Genomic DNA, 19,627 nt, shown 5'->3' on the forward strand with positions numbered 1-19,627 from the left:
GAGATGTCCCAGGATGCTTCCAATGAAGGCACAGCAGACAAAGGTAAAATCAGTAAAAGAGCGTACAATTTTATTCCTTTATTCTTGGACACTAGGGGAGAACATTGGAATGTCTAGGAAGCCAGTCAGTGTTATTCAGTGTGAAGGTCATGTCTCCACATTTCTCTTATTCTATCCTAAGAACTACCAGTTGTCATGCTGAGCACAGGCAGACTGGAGACAGGTAAGTAGTGGACCCAGTTGTGAGTTGGTTTTAATCTTTCCACGAGGTTTGTAGGACAGGACACAATCAAGGTCAGGGGCAGGCAAAGGTCTTTCCAGGCGTGAACGTCACAAACGCAGGCAATCCAAACTCAGTAGTCGAGGAGAACAGGCAAGGGTCAAAGACCAGGACCGAGAGAACAAGCAAGCCGAAACCGCTGAGACTGCAGAACCACAGGGGCATTTGCAAGAATCCGCGTCAGGGGGTGAACATGGAGCTCCTTTCATCCAGGTCTTAATTGAGCACAGGTGTTGTCGCTCCGCTTGTTCCCGGGGGTGTGACACTAGTGTTGTATAAGATATATGATGTAAAGAATGTACCTTTAGAACTGTCTGGAAAAATGAACTGTTTCTAATTCTGGCATGGCCAACTCAATATTATTTCTTCTTGTGGTGCTAAACTTTGTCATGTTTTCCTCTTGGAATTCAGATGCCGGCCCCAGGTGCAGGGCTCAGGATGTTTTAATGAAGGGAAATCCAAAACTCGTTGTCCAAAAAACAGGCCAAGGTCACCGAGGCGTGAACGTAGGCAGAAAGAAGAATCCGAAAGACATAATCCACAAAGACAAGCAGTAGGTCGAGAAGATACCGGGAAGACTTGAAGACACGGGAGAAGGATTTGGGAACAAGGGCAAGGAGATCGGGAAACAGGGGTGAGAAGGAGAGCAGATGCAATACACAGGCGACTAGCAAGGCTAAACTGAGGTTCCACATCCTGCTGTGCTCTGAGCTCCCTTTTATGTGAGTGTCTCGTGATCCGCCGCAGGTGTTCCCTTTTGCGTGGAAGTGGAAGTCAGTAGGTCAGCAAGAGGTGGGGTGTTTGCTTCTGCTTCCATGGAAAGAGCAGAAACCACACACGCACACTTTCAGAACTGCTTGTCCCATACGGGGTCATGGGGAACCAGAGCCTACCCAGCAACACAGGGCATAAGGCCAGAGGGGGAGGGGATACACCCAGGACGGGACGCCAGTCCGCTGCAAGGCACCCCAAGCAGGACTTGAGCTCCAGACCCACCAGAGAGCAGGACCCGGTCCAACCCACTGCACCACCGCACCCCCCAAGCAGAAACCAATAAAGAAGAAAGTTCAGAGAACCAAGAAGTGGAAAGTTACTAATATGCCTAATTGTTATGCCCTGAAATTAATTATGTATGAGCTTGGAAAACAAAAGCAAGCAATCAAGCCTGATCGGGGAGACACCCAATTTCTGGGGCTCTCCCATCGGCCAATGTTGTGAAAAGTCTTTGTGTGTCTGAGTGTATTTCTTTCATTGTCTCCTACAGCTGAATGGGAAGGAGAAAATTTCTTTCACAATCTGTAGCTAGCCAACATATGTGTACCCCTTTTAGTATCCACTTACGGCATCCCCTGTGTATATGTAATAACATGAGACAGGCAGGGTAATTTGATTCAAGCGCATGTTTTACTTTCAACTTTTGAGTGGTGAGAAGTACAAACATCAAACTCTGCATATAAACACACACCAGACTGGAAAGGTAATAAACTCAAGACACAATAGAATTTTGGCACAAAAGATTCTTTTTGACTCCATTGCATCTTACAGGTACATTGAAAGGATTTAAAAAAATGAGCACACAGACATAGAAGGTGAACTGAATTGCCTGCAGCACTGTTCAGAGTAAATGAGGTGTAAGAAAGATGGAAAGAGAAGTAACTAATAATTGAGTTATATATTAATGGTACAGCTGGTAGTATAGTGGTTAGTCCTATTCCCTTACAACCTAAAGGTTGCAGGTTCAAGTATCACCTCTGACTGTAGTATCCTTGAGCAAGGTACTTACCCTAAATAGCTCCAGTAAAATTACCCAACTATATAAAGGGGTAAATAATTGTAACCTCAACACTGCAAGTTGCTTTGGAGAAAAGTGTTAGTAAATGGTGATTCTCTATAACAGCTGTAAAGAAAGATATATTCTTACAAATTTTGGAGATGACTGATTATTCAAACCATACAATGTCAAATATCAGATGCAGGCAAGGCTGCAAGTTGTTATTGGAAAACATTTTTACAGATGCATTCTGTAACTATGACCTTTTTCATAAGGTTTCCTGGTTAGTTTGAAGTTTTCATAAACCATTCCATCATCCTTTCAATTAACCTAAGAAGAAAAAGAAGCAAAATAAAGAAAAATATTACCATACAAAACAAAAGTTCCACATTTGCAGACCCTTTTTATAACAATGATGTTACCAACCCAGGAAGATACTGGACCTTTCAGTCATACAGTGGGTCATGTGTCTCCTTTTAAACCATTTGCAAACTTCAGTCAGGTTAGCGTTTGAAATTCAGTACCAAGAAAAGCCATGAATTATTTTTAATTTAAACACATATGCATGAACTTAAAATATTGAAAAGAATATTGATTTAAGATGATATTTGGTGTAATACTACCTCCTAGTACAGCTTACTATTGAAGAATACCCTTGTTTATGGATTTACTTACTTGATTCCAGCGAAAGTCATGTGGAAGTTTTCTAGGAGTTTTCAGTTCCCTATTTTGAGAAAGACTTGAATGAAACACTATAAAGACTATAAACAATATGCCTTTTAAATAAAGGCAAACTACATAAATCCATGTACATTTCTGTAGTGCTCACATCATACCGCTACATATTGTAACAGAAGTAGTTCATGTACCTTTTTGGAGATGGTATTTGTGGCTTTGTGACATTTTTCCTGCCCCATGTAACTGTTTCATCAGTAACACTGTAAATACATATATTCAATGGTTATTAATGTATGTACTGTTTTGATTTTTAAATAATTACAATAATACACAAAACTTACCTACAACCAGCATACATGACATCAGTATTTTCTTGTTTTCTGTAAAAAGTTCACCGACAAAATCCCATGTTTATGGTATAATCATACTATGAATTCACTTTTTTCAGATACAAAATTTCAGTAACAGAAACATTATTTCAAAAATAGAGGTAATTTCCAATTCTCTTAATAACTAAAATAAACAAAAAAAATAATTACTGGACTTCAACATACCGAGTAAATCTGCTCCAAATAGACCTCCTGTGGAAATAAAAAAGACTGTTTCCAAATACTGTAGAAGAAGCTGCATTCCTTTTCAGTTTTTATGGATACTGTAATTCAGCTTTTCCAATCATCACACACATCAGAGAAATGGCTTGATAATTGTTACTATTATTACTGTTTAATAATATTAGTATGACTGATTATGTTAAAAAAAAAAAAAAAAAACTTAGTTGAAAATTATAGGAAATTAAAATTCTTTGCCCATTTTTATTTGTAATGGTCTTGCAAGCAAACTATATTCACAGAAAACACCGGTAGAATTTTGCCTACTTGCCTTTTTTCAGGTCGTGGTGGCCTTCCTTGCAACTGATCTTTATATTCACTGTGGCAGAAAACAATGAAAAATCTGTCCATTTATGTAGCTGGATTACACCTATAGTATAACAATCAAAATAATAGACAAGAAAATACTGACCTATAATTCACTGCCATGTCGACGAGATGTTCTTGTGGTCGTCTATGAGCAATCAAATGACAAATTATGACCCCATTTTTAAAAAATTATAAGATACTAATACATATTTTTGAACACCAGATTTGAATATTTGACAGTTAATATTATTTCAGTTTTAACTAATTCCAATACAATTATTTAAAAAAAAATGTAATTGAATAAGTAATTTTGATGTTGAAATTTCCAACTCACCTAGAAAGTCTGCTCCAAATGGACCGTCTGTGATAGAAAAAAGTAACATAATTGCAAACTTTATTGACCCATTTTATCAGCATTTACATACACTGGAGGTAACCACACACACACACATTTTCAGAACCGCTTGTCCCAGACGGGGTCACGGGGAACCGGAGCCTACCCGGTAACACAGGGCATAAGGCCGGAAGGGGAAGGGGACACACCCAGGACGGGACGCCAGTCCGCCGCAAGGCACCCCAAGCGGGATTCAAACCCCAGACCCACTGGAGAGCAGGACTGTGGTCCAACCCACTGCACCACCGCACCCCTCGCTGGAGGTAACCATTAAATGAAAAGAGCTGTTGCCTCTTTTATGGTTTTTGTGGTACTCTGTGAATAACTATTTCTCCCTATTTATATCAGACTCATGATGGTAAGTAAATTTTAGAGACACGTTACACTTGCCTTTTCTCAGGCCGTGGTGGTCTCTCTGGGCGTCCACTGCTGCAAAAACAATTCAAGTCAAATTTTGGTGTATCACGCATGCACTAAGAAATTGAAATCTAAACACACACACACACACACACACACACACACACACACACACACACACACACACTGGCTGAAGCCGCTTGTCCCGAGCAGGGTCGTGCCGAACCAGAGCCTAACCCAGCGAGAGACCAATATTTTGTTCCAACTACAGTACTGCTCATACTTTCAATTATAAACTAAGAAAAGATTAATTTAGCGTAAAATTACAAATCAATGATTTCATTAATAGCAAGTTATTTAATGCACTACATTATTTAATTCATGAAATAATGCTATTTAAATAAGAAGAACTTGCTTGTAATCTGAGCATCCATGCTTCAGCCACTTGGCAGTGTGTTCCTCTTGGCTCCTAATGAAAAGAACAGTCAATGGTAAAATGGTTGGTAATTTTAACATTGATACACTGTGTGAATATCTTGTCTTTTAACAAGATATGGCAAACACACACAGCAGACATACTACACGCACACACACAAAAACATGCAATATTGAAACATGCAGCTTAAACTTACATAGAAAATCTGCTCCAAATTGACTTCCTGTTGAAAACATAAAATTTGGTAGTTCAGTTTTAAAGACATTTCTTTAAAGAAATGCAGTAAAATGCACCACAGATTTTGTATAATTTACATGCCCTTTTCTGGGTCGAGGCGGTCTCTCTGGTAACTCCTCTTTGGTCATCCTGTACATTTCAGAGAGTGAAACATGGGATAAATTAGACATAAGACTATCTGAAAAATCGGATATATTATTTACATCGTAAAATATTATGCAGCAAAAATGAAATAAGCCTTCAAATAACACAAAATCCAGTCTTTGCATGGAGATTATATATATATATACGTGTGTGTGTTATGTTTTTCAAGCTCATAATTACAAGTGTATAATTTATTTTTACAAAAATAGTTTACACTTGCCTGCAGAACCCTCTTTTCCATATAATCAGTGCCGCAAGAAGGAGGAATAAAACTGCTGCACTTGTGCCAAGAAGAACAGGGAGAAGAATCCCTTTTCCTGTAGGACGGCATAACTGTCATTGATAAACTGCATGGATTTATCCTTCTGGAGAGAGGAAAGCATTTACTTGTTTATTCAAACCATATTTAAACGATAATAATTCAATGCTAGCAATACAAACAGTCCTCAGAAAGTACTTTTTTGCACTTAAAATTGTCTTTCTTATGTTAAATTGTCACTGCTAACATAGACTGACATATATTTGGCAGAAAGAAACACATGGTGCGGATACCATTATGTGAACACATATTGCTTATTCAAGTTAAATTGCAAATCTAAATCATGAAAACAGTGTGAATACGTCAAACTATTATTAATAACTGCAGTAGCTGTTTGTAACCAAATAGGTGTCATTAACCGGCTTTGTATTTGTATCAGTGTTATATAAAGGAGGTTTGTAACACTAACCAGCACCACCAAAAATTACCCTCTCTTTTAGTTGTATCATTAAGGCTGGTGGATTTTTCAGGTGCCCTGTCCTTGTATATTATACACCAGACTGGAAACACCAGTGGAGCACACACAAGCATGGGTAAGAGAGAAAATGCCAAATTTGAAAAATAAATAGTTAGTTATCAGTTTATAAAGCAGGTCAGTGGTGTTTTCTAAACAAGCAATAGAGCAGGTGGAGGACTTTTAGTGAACTTTCTTTTTCAAATCATCAGTGCAACTAGTCTGGCACTTAAAGAGAATGTAGGAAGGCCATTATGAAAGCATTGTCCCATGAACAGTTTCCAAAAAACATACCAATACTGTTATTGTAGGCACTGTATAATAGAAGAACAAAGATGAGAAAGGGCGAAAAGAGTAAATGCCAAAGTTCACATTCAGCATACTTTTCACATTCAAATTTCTTGATATTTGCTGTGTTTTTCCCCTCCAGAAGGTAGCATTGCAGGTGAGAACATCCTCAAAGTTCTTCCCATAGGGAATGAACATCAGCATAGATGATGTTTCCCAGACACCGTCACCTCTCTCTACATGCTGAACTGTGGACTTTCCTCCTTGGACATTCCATGTAAAGTGAGGGGGGTGTGTGGGACAGGTATGGGTGACTGAGCAGGTGGCTTCAACAGGAGTGCCTTCATCAATTTCGTTGGGGAGGGGTGTCATCACAGGCTTTATTGGAGATGCTATGGTAACAAAAACAGGATGAGTTTATCTAGGCTTCTTCTCTTTCATACATACAGGTCCACCAAGACCTTTGATGTCACCAACCTTTCATGATAATAAATACACAGCTGCTGTTGAATGAATATTTATTTTCCCCTTTTTCTGCTCTGAAGCAAAATGGACCATTATCATGCGCTTTCACGTCGTCAATCTCCAAGGTGCAGTTCTGCTCGTCCATGTTCCCAATTATCTTGGTGCGGCCTTTGAAGTTGTCAAGAACTTCAGTCTGCCCATTGTGGTAGACATAACCACCTGTGCTTGTTTGCCATATGCCACTTAACTGAGTAACAGGAAACTCCAACTCATTCTGAAAATTACACGGGATTACAACACAGGAACGTGTCAAGGCCGTAATTTTGGGGGAGACATTGGCTGCCCAGACAACAGTTGTACCTGAATGAAATACAGATATAGGATAATTACAATCATTACCTGTTTTCTTGGGTGAGCTTTCATAGATATGTGCTTCTTGGATTAAATAGGATAATTGCAAAGTAACACTTATGTTTATGCAAAACATATCAATATTAATCAGATCAATGAAAGAAAAAATAATTAAGGAAGAGATTAAATTTACGCACTGTTTCTCTCCATTGAGTCCAGCTGGAAAGCTGAAAAAAGAAGGACTTTAATAAATAAATAATGTACATTACTTCTAAAAAACTACACAGTGAAACACAAAACTAGTAGTTATTAAAACTGGTTGTTCCCCTCAACACTGGATCATAGCTTTTCAACATATCCAAGTATAGTTGTAGTTTTATATTGGAAACATCAGATGAATTACGATTAATTTTTATGCTACATCCAGGCATTGTTACATTTATTTTTATGAGCTACATCCAGGCTGGCATGCGATACTGCACATTTATAGAGCTGGATTTTTTTTTAAAGGCTGGCAGGAAAGGGATCGTGGTCAAGGGTACTGCAGCAGGACAACTCTCTTACTTGAAAAGGTAACCTTAAATCTCATGTTTCCAGTATGAAGCAGTCTTACTAAATATGTCATAACTTTGTAACACTCTCTTAATACTGCATTTTTCATTGCTGCAACAATCAACTTACTTTTGACATGCAGAAAAAGGGAGGTTTCTGATGTCATCCCACTGGGAAAGTGGGCTGTGCAGGTTAAGTAGAGACCATTATCTTCAACTGATGGAATAAAAGTTAAATTTGAAACAGCTTGCCAGTGAGCTGCTGCAATCTTTTTATATCCAGTCTGTACTTGCATGTCTTCATAATTCCAGGAGACAGTTATTTCTTTACCGCAGATGTATGACACCAAACAGGTCACAATTTGCATCACACCCTCTACGAACTCTGATGGCTTAGGATCTATAACAACCTTTTCAACTGAACCTGAAAAAAAATAATAGCGTATTTTAAAGTTTTCCTGTACATATGCCTATCATATAAATTTTTAAGGTAATTTCATTGTCAGTTACATTTATACCTAATGTTTTGATAAAATGTTTCAGTACAACACACACATTACACATTGTTTTCATTATTTTTCACAGTGAAAAAAAACGTGTATTTGTTTATAAGTATCGGTATTCATGAGGGGAAGCGCGGTGGCACTGCAGGCTTGGCCGGGTCCTGTTTTCTGGTGGGTCTGGGGTTTGAGTCCTGCTTGGGGTGCCTTGCGACAGACTGGCATCCCACCCTGGGTGTGTCCCTCCCCCTCCAGCCTTCTACCCTATGTTGTCGGATGAGGCTCTAGTTCGCCGCGACCCCCACTTGGGATGAGCAGTTTCAGCAATTGTGTGTGTGTGGGTATTCATTAGTTATCTAAATATTATATAGGAAGAAAGGACCTGTAAGACTGAATAGAAATTTACATATGGAGGTGAAAATACAATATTGATCTAAAATCTGTAACATTGTAAAACTGTAAAAGCACAGCTAGCACAGCTTTCAGAGATATGTTCACCACTTAAATTACATAACTGATCAAAACTAGGACATTATGTGGTGTATGTACTCATTATGAGTATTTCAAATAATGAACTCTGGATTTTTAGTTTTACAGGGAAAAATCAACATATTACAAGGACATCTTAACATATGGTTTAGCTAACGGATTTAGTTTAGTTTAGATGATTCCAATTAAAAAAAAAAAACACAGGTTAGAGAAATTAAATGTATAGATCAATGCAAATTTGAGCACAACTTTTCTGTACTGAACCAGTACCAGTTATATATATTTCTCACAGAGGGGTCACTCACAAGTTGCTGTGATTTTTGTGGCAGCTGTAGCCATCTGGCCCCCAGGGTATTTGACTGTGCACGAAACAACTGTCTCCTCATTCTCGAGAATCCATGTTCTCAATACAGTTATTTTCCATCTGCCATCATCCTCTCTACTTTGATTTACTCTGTTTTTCTCAAATGACCCATCTACAGTCAGTGTAGGAGGGCTTCCTGGACATGAGTGGTAAACACTACACTCTACACTGATTTGTTCTCCCAATCTAGGAATGCCGACAGTGTGGATTTCTGGCTTTTCAACAACGTCTGCAACACAAAAAGGTATCCCAAAGATTTCTTTATATTTCATAGCATCTTTAAATACATATAACTGGAAAAGTATGCAATTCCATTTCTAAAGTACCACAGTCATTCAGTTTTTGTAGAAAGTCAGAAAACTTTACAAAACAAAGGTAAAACAAAGGCAACTGGACTTGAATGAGTTTTCTTCAAAACATTTCACTACACATCCAATTATAGGATGTTGTTCAAATTAACCTGGGTGGGGTCCTGTTAACAGGTGATTGTTGGGTCGTTAACCGACCCCAGTCATGTGAGTCTCAAGTGGGCTCCACCCACAGATATTCCAAGTTAAAAACCTAAACTCCCCACCAGTCTTTTAGAACTGAAGAAGCCACTGGGATGAGTGGTGGAATGGTCTCATGAAAACTCATGCAAGTCCAGTTGCCATTGGTTTAGCTTTGTGTTTAGATATATCGTGACCTGGATAATTGAGAATCTTCACATACATATTTACAAAACATCATGCTGTATTATGCTTACCAGTAACATTAAGCTGAACAGTTTTCTCAAGGTAGTTTTGTCTGTGATAAGAGGTGATTTGCTGCTTGTCCACCCACGTGTAGAGTCTCTCTTTGTTGTGGGACTGGACCAGACCGGAGATTTTCAAGCTACAGTCATTCTTCTGAAATATTTTGTACAACTCTGTTTTACCTCTGAACTTGTCGATCACGTTGACGGGTGACTCTTTGTCATACACTAAGGGGTATCCTTCTGTTTTGTACTGGTACCACAAAACCTTCAGACCATCAGGTTGGGAGGATGAGTACTCATATCTGCAAGGAATAATGAGGCAGGATCCCACTACACCAGTGACTTTGCTTGGAATCAGGACACTCCATCCCAGCGAAAACATGGACCCTTTGAAAGTAGGATGTAATCATGGTTACAAGGCAGGGACTCTAGACCATTTTAATTATGTTACAACAGGATATACACTGGGTGGCATCGTTGAGTAGCCACTTCATAGCACTTGTGCTGTTTGAACATGGCTTTGAACCTGACTGAGACTGTGTGGAGTTTACAAGTTCTCCCTGTGTCTGCATGAGTTTCCTCTGGGTGCTCTGGTTTCCTCAAACAGTCTACAGGCCAAGATGGATGACTTACACTGTTACAACAATAATGTGTTTTTCTTTTATTCTGTGAGGGAAACATAGAAGCTAAAAGGTAGATGGAACAATTAAAATTTAGCAGTTTATATGTAAATTACAACTGATAAATATCAGAAAAAACATTTAACTGGTTCAATGTATTACACTCTAAAATGCTGCTATTATCACGTGACTGAAGAAGCAGGGAGGACAGCACCCTCAAAAACTGATGCACGTAAAAAAATTCACTTCTCTGTAAAAATGGGGGTTTTACGGAAAGCTATTTGTTCTGAAAACATATCTATACTTCTTTGTTACAGTGAGCAACTTGCTACAAGTAACAAAGCTACTACATATGACCCCCTGGTCTCACTAAAATTTTTGCTGTATATTCTTTAAATAGTCTCTTGCCTACCCTGCAGTGTTCCACGCTACAATGTGCTTTACGTATTCTAGCTAGAAAGCACATCTGCAACCATTACTTACCCTCAGCAGACAATAAACAGTAACTACTGTAAAAGGCAATGATTATATATGAACAGAATTCAGTGTATTTTAAGTTCAATTTCATGCAGTGTGTACAATGGTAAAATCTTGTAACAATAAAAAAAAAACCCATGGTAGCACAGAAAAGCATTGAGGAAGGCACTTACCGTGTTGTTACCATATCATTGCTACCTTGGGATCTTGTAAGTAATAAAAATACTATTAATTATAAAAATAGTCAAAGGAAATTAAAAACAATGTTAAAATTAAAATGGTGCTTTACAACTTTACTGAGAAGTATTTTTAAAATACAGGAAAGCATAAGATTTTCATGTCCTGAAGATAAACTGCCAGAGTAAATATCAAAGTTAATAAAAGTATCTGTTACATGTCATGCTGTATATGGATTTTCCTTTCCTGTTCACAGTTTGACCTCTTGTCACCTTAAGTTCAGAATAAGCTTTGTGTGAAAATGTATTAAAATATTTTAAATGCTAAAATATTTCATCTTAAATCATTTCATTATGGCAAGGAAATTAATTGACTTACTTCTAACATTTAAATAGATGAAATCATTTTGTTGTCCATCTGCAGTGCAGGTCAAGATCTTTCCATGGTCACTAGCAGATGCTCGGATGGACAAAACAGACTGGGTTTGCCATTTTGCAAGAACAGTTTTCTTAGTATTTTCATTTTTTTCCCGTTGAATCACATTGTTTAATTTCCAGATGAGAGTTGGTTTATCATCAAGGCAGGTGTATTGTGAAGTACAAAAAATTTCTTTTTCTATACCCTCTAAGAATTCTTCAGATTTTGGATGCACAAAAATCTTTTCAACTATACCTGTTGGAAAGTCATGTATTTATACATTATTTGTTAGTAACTGTTTATGGCATACAAAGGAAGAGTACAAAACAACAAAAACAAAACTGTCTTAGCTGCATTGCTGCCATTAATCATGAAAACTTACATTTTGTCTTCACAGATTTTTCTGCTGTGGCAGTCTGACCACCAGCATATTTGACTGTACAATAAATACTTGCATCCTTCTCTATAGTGAAAGAACGCTGTATGGTGAGTTTCCATACACCGTTTTGCATCTCTTTATTAGTGCGAACATCAGTCCCTGATGGGCCTATGATGGTCAGCTCCGGGGGGTGTGGGGGGCATGTGTGGTAAACAGTACAGAGAGCGGTCATCTGTTTCCCCAACTCAGGCTCTCCGACAATGGTGAGCTCTGGCTTTTCTGCCGAGACTAATAAAAATAACAGCAGTAGAGATAAACATTGGCAGGTGTTTCATTTCAGCATTCAGCTGACAGCAAATAAACAACCCAAACCTTAACACAAATTTTCAAAACTATGACATTGAATCATCAGTTTTCCATAACTTTCTGAATTTCAAGTCCTAATTTATTCAATTTCAATTTTAAACAAATATTTCAATATTATTTCATTTTAATTTTTTTTTTATTTTTCTAAAATGCAGATGAACAGCTGGTGCAACATACCTGCCACATCAATTTCCACAGTTGTGTCATAAAATTTGTAATAACGGTATGTTACATAACCTGGGTCCACCCAAGTGTAAATTTTCTCTCCATGATGAGATGGTTCCAGCCGATTAATTTTGAGGCTGCACGTCCACATTTTTGGTCTTTCATACAACTCTGTTTTCCCTCTGAATTTGTGAATCACATGTGATGGGTTCTCTTTATCATATACTAAAGGGTAACCTCTACTAACATACTGATACCAGACTATTCTCAGTGGATTGCTAGCTGGATAGGTGGAATAGTAAAAGGAGCAGGGGATGACCAGGCAGGAGTCCTTCATGCCTGTCATCTTCGGGGGCATTTTGACAGTCCACGCCTCGGACACAACAAGCATGGTGCCTTTAAAAAAAAAATGAAACATCACATTTTTAATTCCACGTCACACTAACGATTCAAACTACATCTTATTTAGCAGGGAAATTAGAGAACTAGACTGTTCAGATGGTGACTCTGTGATTGTGCTCTTTGGAAAGAAACACCAAAATATCAAATGAACACTGAAAGCACTTTTCAAGACCAAAACATGTAATAAAGAGTGTTCATTTCATATGGTCATCTTGTTGAAACAGATTAAAAGCAGGAACACAAGACCAGAGTTTCAGAATACTGCCCTGCTAACAGTCTTTGTCAGGTCACAACATCATACAGCATTTTCTGCAAGTGTTTTATAAACTTTTTGTAACACAGCCAGAACATGGAAAAGGTAAAATTCTACGGTAAGAAGGCTGTGGTCATGTAAGGAGCACATGAGACAAAAGCTCTTATTAAAGCAGTATTCTGTGAAGATAAGGCTTAGATTTTATCTATCCAACTTAAGAAGACAACATCACACTTGACTTCAGATTGTGTGCACCACATTTTTTTTCCCTAATGAGTAATCACAAGATGCTCAGCCTGCTGCAGCAGTTAAATCGTCAGCTAAAATGTTTAGTCCCCTTTGTAAGTTGACAATGTTTTGCGTTTTCAGAGTATCTTTATAAAAAGAACCCAGGGAAACTGTACTGGGGCAAAACTCAGGACTGCGGAAGAATATCTTTGCGTCTGAAAATGTCAAGACTATTCGTAAATCAGTGCCGACTCGGATTATGTAGAAGATGAGGACGTGTTTACAAGCTTTGCACGATTAATTCATTTAATAAATACTGTGGTATGAAAATGAATAGCAACTACAGACAACTTACCATGAAGACACAAGCACTGAAGAATCCACCGTCCAGCACCCATGATTTTCATTCGTGCGCGATGAAACCGACAAACAAGCCTATATTATACTGCCTTAAAAACACTGCACTTATATTATTGTCAATGAAGTATACAGCTAGATGTATTTAAAAAAAAAAAAATTGCTGTAGATTTTTATTTAAAAAAAAAAAAAAAACCCTCGGTTTCAGTATCACTCAGTTGCATCTAAATTTGTGCTATGCTTGAACGAAGGACGTAAATCTGAGACGAACCAGGCTGAGACAAACGACGTTCCACATGGGCGGACACAGCACGTTGCTCAGATTCCGAAGTGCCTGAAATAAACAGCGGTGATGAAGTGTGTGTATGTCATGTGCAAAGCCTGAGAGCCTCACTGATGCTCAAACAAGCACAGCTCGCGCCCTAGCAGCTCGCGCTCACATTACTACACGTTTACACCTGGAGTTCTGTTAATAAAATTTGAATTTAAACCCCACAGAGCAGAGGCACAAACACTGACTTTATTAAAACAGATTTGCACATCAAAAATGAAATCAAGACCCACTTGGTTAAGGAAACTCTAGCCACTTTTCCCCTCACCCTAATAGTTAGAATAGTAAAAGGCTGTAAAAGATCCCCTACACGCATTGCACATCAAATTAATGTTTGAACCTTCAGAGAGGCGAACAGTGGAGCTATGAGTGCAGAGGGCATGTACATTCTGTGACAAGACAATACGAGAAACAGGGCTGTAGCTAGGGAGTTCTGGGACACCTGAAAAAAACATTGATGTGGGCCCCCACCACCCTCCACCCATATCATATGCGATATAACATATAGGCATGGAGGCCCATATATACGGTGCCACAGGGATCCTCTAAGTCATCTTTAGAATGGGGTTGTGGGTTGGATGATGCCGCAATCAAATCTGTTGCTGCAGGACATATTTTAAAAGTTAAATTTCATATCACTTTGACACAGTCTATTTACTTCTATCACGCTTAGAGTGCCTTGTGATGGACTGGCGTCCCGTCCTGGGTGTGTCCCCCTCTCCCTCCAGCCTTGCATCCTGTCTCGCCGAGTTAGGCTCCGGCTCGCCGCGACCCCACTTGGGACAAGCGGCTTCAGCCAATGTGTGTGTGATGTGTGTGTATTTACTTGTAACAGAACATGGTCAACTTGTTAACACTTTTATTTTAAAAGTTAAATGTTTATGTAAAATTTATCCATTAATCCATTAATAACTTCTTATGAAACATTGTTTAAAGTCCTGAAGCAATTATTCAAGACAAACTAATTAAATAACAAAAAGACAAGAAATTAATAAAATAACAAAAAAAAACTACTTTTTAAAAAAGTACCAGCAATATAATAAACAGTCTTTCCAATGCCCCAAGCCCGTGAGTTACTCAAATATACCGTGGTGTACCCTCTCTCGGGGATACATGTACCCGCAGAGCACCAGTGCACTTCGTGGAAACACAATGATGTGCACTTAGTTCATATTTAGCATGCAAATGTGAGCCGCCCTGTTCCTCGTTTTTCCGGAGAATGTGCAATTCGCATTTTTCCCACTCTTTATATTTTCTGTGAGAACAGCATGATATTATGGTTTTATTCATTGTGGTGCAGTTGCGTGTCCAGCTCCTTGTTCACTTGAGACTTGCATCTAGCATATAGGCCTACAAGCAAAAGGAAAATAGTGTGTCATCTCCTCACTCATAAATATTATGCATCAAACGTGCTGAATATCACCCGCTGCTATCCTTCCTGGATTACTACAGTGCCCTTCTGTTTGGCCTTCTGTGTAAATGTTTATGCTCAATAACCTTGTCATCATAAGTAGAGAATAACAGATAAACTTTTATGCAGCTACTCGTGTGATGTACATTGATTCATATGCTGGAAAGCAACAAATTAACTGTGCTTTAGAATCAAGCATCTGCAATAACCAAGTCTCTTTTGTTCTGTTGATGTAACACACTCATTGTATTTTCTGTGACATGTACATCGCTTTGGAGAAAGTCATCTGCTAAATGAATAAATGGAAGTGTAAATAGCGTAATTTTAATGGTCGTGCAGTAGTTGACGGTGCTGGGGTGAGCACCCTAACTGTGGTTTATAAACGCAAGGTGCCATTTATCTTCCTTGGCTGTACTCTGATACTGTATAACTTGAATATATATGCATGAACATTCATGCATATATATTTGTATATATGCTATGCTATGCTATGCTATGCTATACTATATATAGTAAAAAAGTTAACGAATAATCATTTTCATATTAAAGCAAAATCACCTACCTGTCATTGGCTGTGGTCTTAAAGTATGGCTGAGCAAAAAGGAATGTATTTTAGAAGTTTTCAAAAGCTCAATATGAGGTAGGTAAACTGTCAATTTGAGGTTGTCCACAGTTTTTGAAGAGGGAAAAAATCCTCTCAAGAATCAAGTCACATACTTCTTTCCATTACAAAAAACCTATTTGTGGTTTTGAGTGCCCACTGTTGTGTGTAGCTCAATCACATTTCATTCACATTTAGCTTAAATGTGTATAATGTATGTCTTTGCCTTAAGGTCCGTTGACAGCACCACTGTCAAATCAAACTGCAGCAAGTTTTTTATCATTAAGGCTCCAAAGTCTTTCAAAAAACTCAGGAAGTTCTGTGGTGTCTGACAGACAAATATAACTATATCATCAGCTTGAACATGGAAGTTGAAATCATGTAACATACATCATTAGTGTGTTACAATGCAACACAGTGATGAATTTATTTTGATAATAGCTTATTTGAAATTTTACAGTTTGCTATGCCCTCTGGGGATCATGGTGGCGTGGTGGGTTTACTCTTGGCCTGCTATGTTGCGGATCTGGGGTTCCAGCCTTGCTTGGGGTGCCTTGCGGTGGACTGGTGTCCAATCCAGGGTGTGTCACCTCCCCTTTCAATCTGACAAATGTATGAATGAATGAATGTGTCTCTTTGTTTTTCTATGTATTAAACATTCAGAATTATGGACAATATCAGATTAATTTTCTGCATTTGGCAACCAATCAAGGTTCTTCTGTATAGTAAATTAAACATACATTTAATTAATTAAATCATTCAATATCAATAACCACTTTTCCAAATACATGGTTGTGGTGGCCCAAAGCCTATCCTAGAAGATTCAAGAGTTTATTGTCATGTTTACAGTAAACAGTTTGTTACACCGTAAAATGAGATTCTTACTCTGTGAATCCTCTCAGCAGCCTATGACATAAATTATAAGGGCATAAGGAAAGAAAAACACAAGGCATAAATCACAAATTTACAAGAATTACTATTAGTGCAAAAATCCAAGAAACTAACATATACGTATATAAAGTGTGCAGTGCACAATGTAAACATGGAAGTTGTACATGTGCGAAGTCCTGCAGAGGTAGATTGGGTGTATTTGCTGTTGAAAGGGGATGTGTATTTCTGTGCGCAAGGTATGCAGAGGTAGTCTGTGGTCTCTGATTATATTGGCGTTGTGGATGCGTATCTGTGTGTAGGAGGGATGGGGGGTAGTTGACACCTCTCAGGCTCAGAGGGTGAACTGTGTCTGCTGTGATGGGTGGAGAGGCAGTGGATGGGTGTTGTTCACAAATCTGATGGCCTGTGGGTAAAAACTGTTTTTCAACCTTGAGGTTCTGGCTCTAACACTCTTGTAGCGTCTGCCTGATAGTAAGGGTGTGAAAAGGCTGTGCTGGGGATGACTGTTGTCCTTGATGATGTTAGTGGCTCTCCTAATGGTTCTGGCCTGGTATAGGCTCTCCAGTGATGGTAAGGACATTCCAGTGATGGTTCGAGCAGCTTTCACCACTCGCTGTAGCACTTTATGATCCTGTACTGTGCAGCTTCCAAACCACACTGTGATAGAGCTGGTGAGGATGCTCTCGATCGCACACCTATAGAAGCTTCTGAGGATTCGGCTTGGCATGCCAAATTTCCTCAGCCTTCTCAAGAAATGCAGATGCTGACGTGAGTTCTTGACCAGATGTGTTGTGTTGTGAGACCAGGTGAGATCTTCAGTAATGTGAACCCCCAGGAATCTGAAGCTGCCCACCCTCTCCACCACTGTCTCACCAATATGCAGTGATGAGTGTTGCTCCCTCCTTCTCCGTGGATCTATTATCAACTCCTTTGTTTTGTTGACATTGAGCGAGAGATTGTTGTTGTGGCACCACTTCACTAGGTCAGCCACTTCCCTCCTGTATGCCGACACATTGCCTCCCGTTATCAGTCCAATGATTGTCGTGTCATCAGCAAATTTGATGATGCTGGTGTTGTTCTGGGAGGCCACACAATCATGGATGAAGAGTGCGTAGAGCATGCGGCTCAGCACGCAGCCCTGCGGAGTTCCTGTGTTTATGGTTATTGACCTGGATGTGTGGTTCGCAATTCTAACGGACTGGGGTCTTAGAAAGTCCAGAACCCAGTTGCAGAGGGTGGGTGGCACACCAAGATTGTGAAGCTTGTTGGTGAGCTTTGAAGGTATTACTGTGTTAAATGCTGAGCTGTAGTCAATAAACAGCATTCGAACATAGCTATCCTTGTTTTCCAGGTGGGTGAGGGCAGTGTGTATTGTTGTGCTGAAGGTGTCCTCTGTGGATCTGTTCCGTCTGTATGCAAACTGGAGAGGGTCCAGAGTGTCTGGAGTGATGGTCTGGATGTACCTCATGGCGATTCTCTCGAAGCACTTCATAACTATTGCAGTCAGTGCGACGGCTCGATAGTCATTGAGGTAGGATGCTTTATTATTTTTTGGCAGCGGCAGGATAGTGGTCCTCTTTAAGCAGGTTGGAATTGAGGCTTGTGCAAGGGACAAATTGAATATATCCGTAAAGACATCAGCTAGCACCAATGAGCAGGTTCTAAGTACCCGTCGAGGGATGTTGTCTGTTCCGGCTGATTTCCGTGGGTCTGTCTTCCCAAAAGTCTTTGCCACTTCTGCAGATGTGACCATGATTGGTGGGTTCTGTGTGTTCCCACCAGTCAGTTTAACACCCAGTGGTTCGTTGTTCAAGACCTCGAAACAGGCAAGAATTTGTTGAGTTTGTCAGGTGTGATGCGGCTGTCAGTGATCTCACACCTGCCTCTGCTCCGATAGTCTGTGATGTTCTGTAATCCCTGCCACATGCGCCGGGTGTCAGCAGTAGTGTAATGACACTCCAATCTCAGTCTGTATTCCCTCTTGGCAGCCCTAACGGCTCTTCGAAGATCATACCTGGCCTTTTTGTAGTCACTGGCATTGCCTGAGACGAATGCAGTAGAGTTGGCACGCAGCATGGATCGAACTTCACAGTTTATCCACGGCTTTTGATTGGGGTATGTCCAGATCTGTTTGGTGGGCATAGTGTTCTTGATGCAGGTGCTAATGTAACTGGTTACTGCTAACGTGTAGTCATCTAGGTCAACAGTACAGTCCTTGCGCATGGCAACATTCTTAAACACCTCCCAGGTAGAAGTGAGTCACGGTACAGCCTGCACTTGACACTAGCCCATCACAGGTCAGAGAGATAGTTAAATGAATAAATATTTCAAATATATATTAAATATAATGTATAACAGAGGGGGGTGCGGTGGCGCAGTGGGTTGGACCGGGTCCTGCTCTCCAGTGGGTCTGGGGTTCAAGTCCTGCTTGGGGTGCCTTGCGACGGGCTGGCGTCCCATCCTGGGTGTGTCCTCTTCCCTTACGCCCTGTGTTGCCGGGTAGGCTCCGCGACCCCGTCTGGGACAAGCAGTTCAGAAAATGTGTGTATAATGTATAACAATGGCAACAAGAAAATACATATAATTTATAGTAAAAATAACAAAGTGAAAAACCGATTGACAAGTTGAGTTTTCATCACTGTCAAGAAAAAGGAACTGTCATCCTGTAGCAGAGTCTTTCTAGAGCTGAAGGGCAATAAATTCACACTTCTCTGCAACCACAAACAAGGAATATATGTACCACCCACAGCCAAATAGCAGCTGTGAAATGGCTTGCATCTTTTCCATATGTGCGCTGTCATTTTAAAATAAAAGGGGAACT

The 19,627-nt window shown here is 39.5% G+C and overlaps 1 protein-coding gene across 1 annotated transcript; it reads right to left on the reverse strand.

Moving 5' to 3' along the window:
- Positions 1-295: 295 nt before the first annotated feature.
- On the reverse strand, positions 296-12,723 carry LOC108930307 (sialoadhesin-like). Its single transcript, XM_029260097.1, has 6 exons — positions 12,345-12,723; positions 11,933-12,089; positions 9,912-10,033; positions 7,933-8,066; positions 6,842-7,014; positions 296-425 (listed from the first exon to the last, which is right to left on the reverse strand). Exons 1-6 carry the CDS (start codon positions 12,721-12,723, stop codon positions 296-298), a joined length of 1,095 nt encoding a protein of 364 aa, XP_029115930.1.
- Positions 12,724-19,627: the final 6,904 nt, after the last annotated feature.

Source organism: Scleropages formosus, chromosome 18 (assembly GCF_900964775.1).
Source record: "Scleropages formosus chromosome 18, fSclFor1.1, whole genome shotgun sequence".
Classification (NCBI taxonomy): domain Eukaryota; kingdom Metazoa; phylum Chordata; class Actinopteri; order Osteoglossiformes; family Osteoglossidae; genus Scleropages; species Scleropages formosus.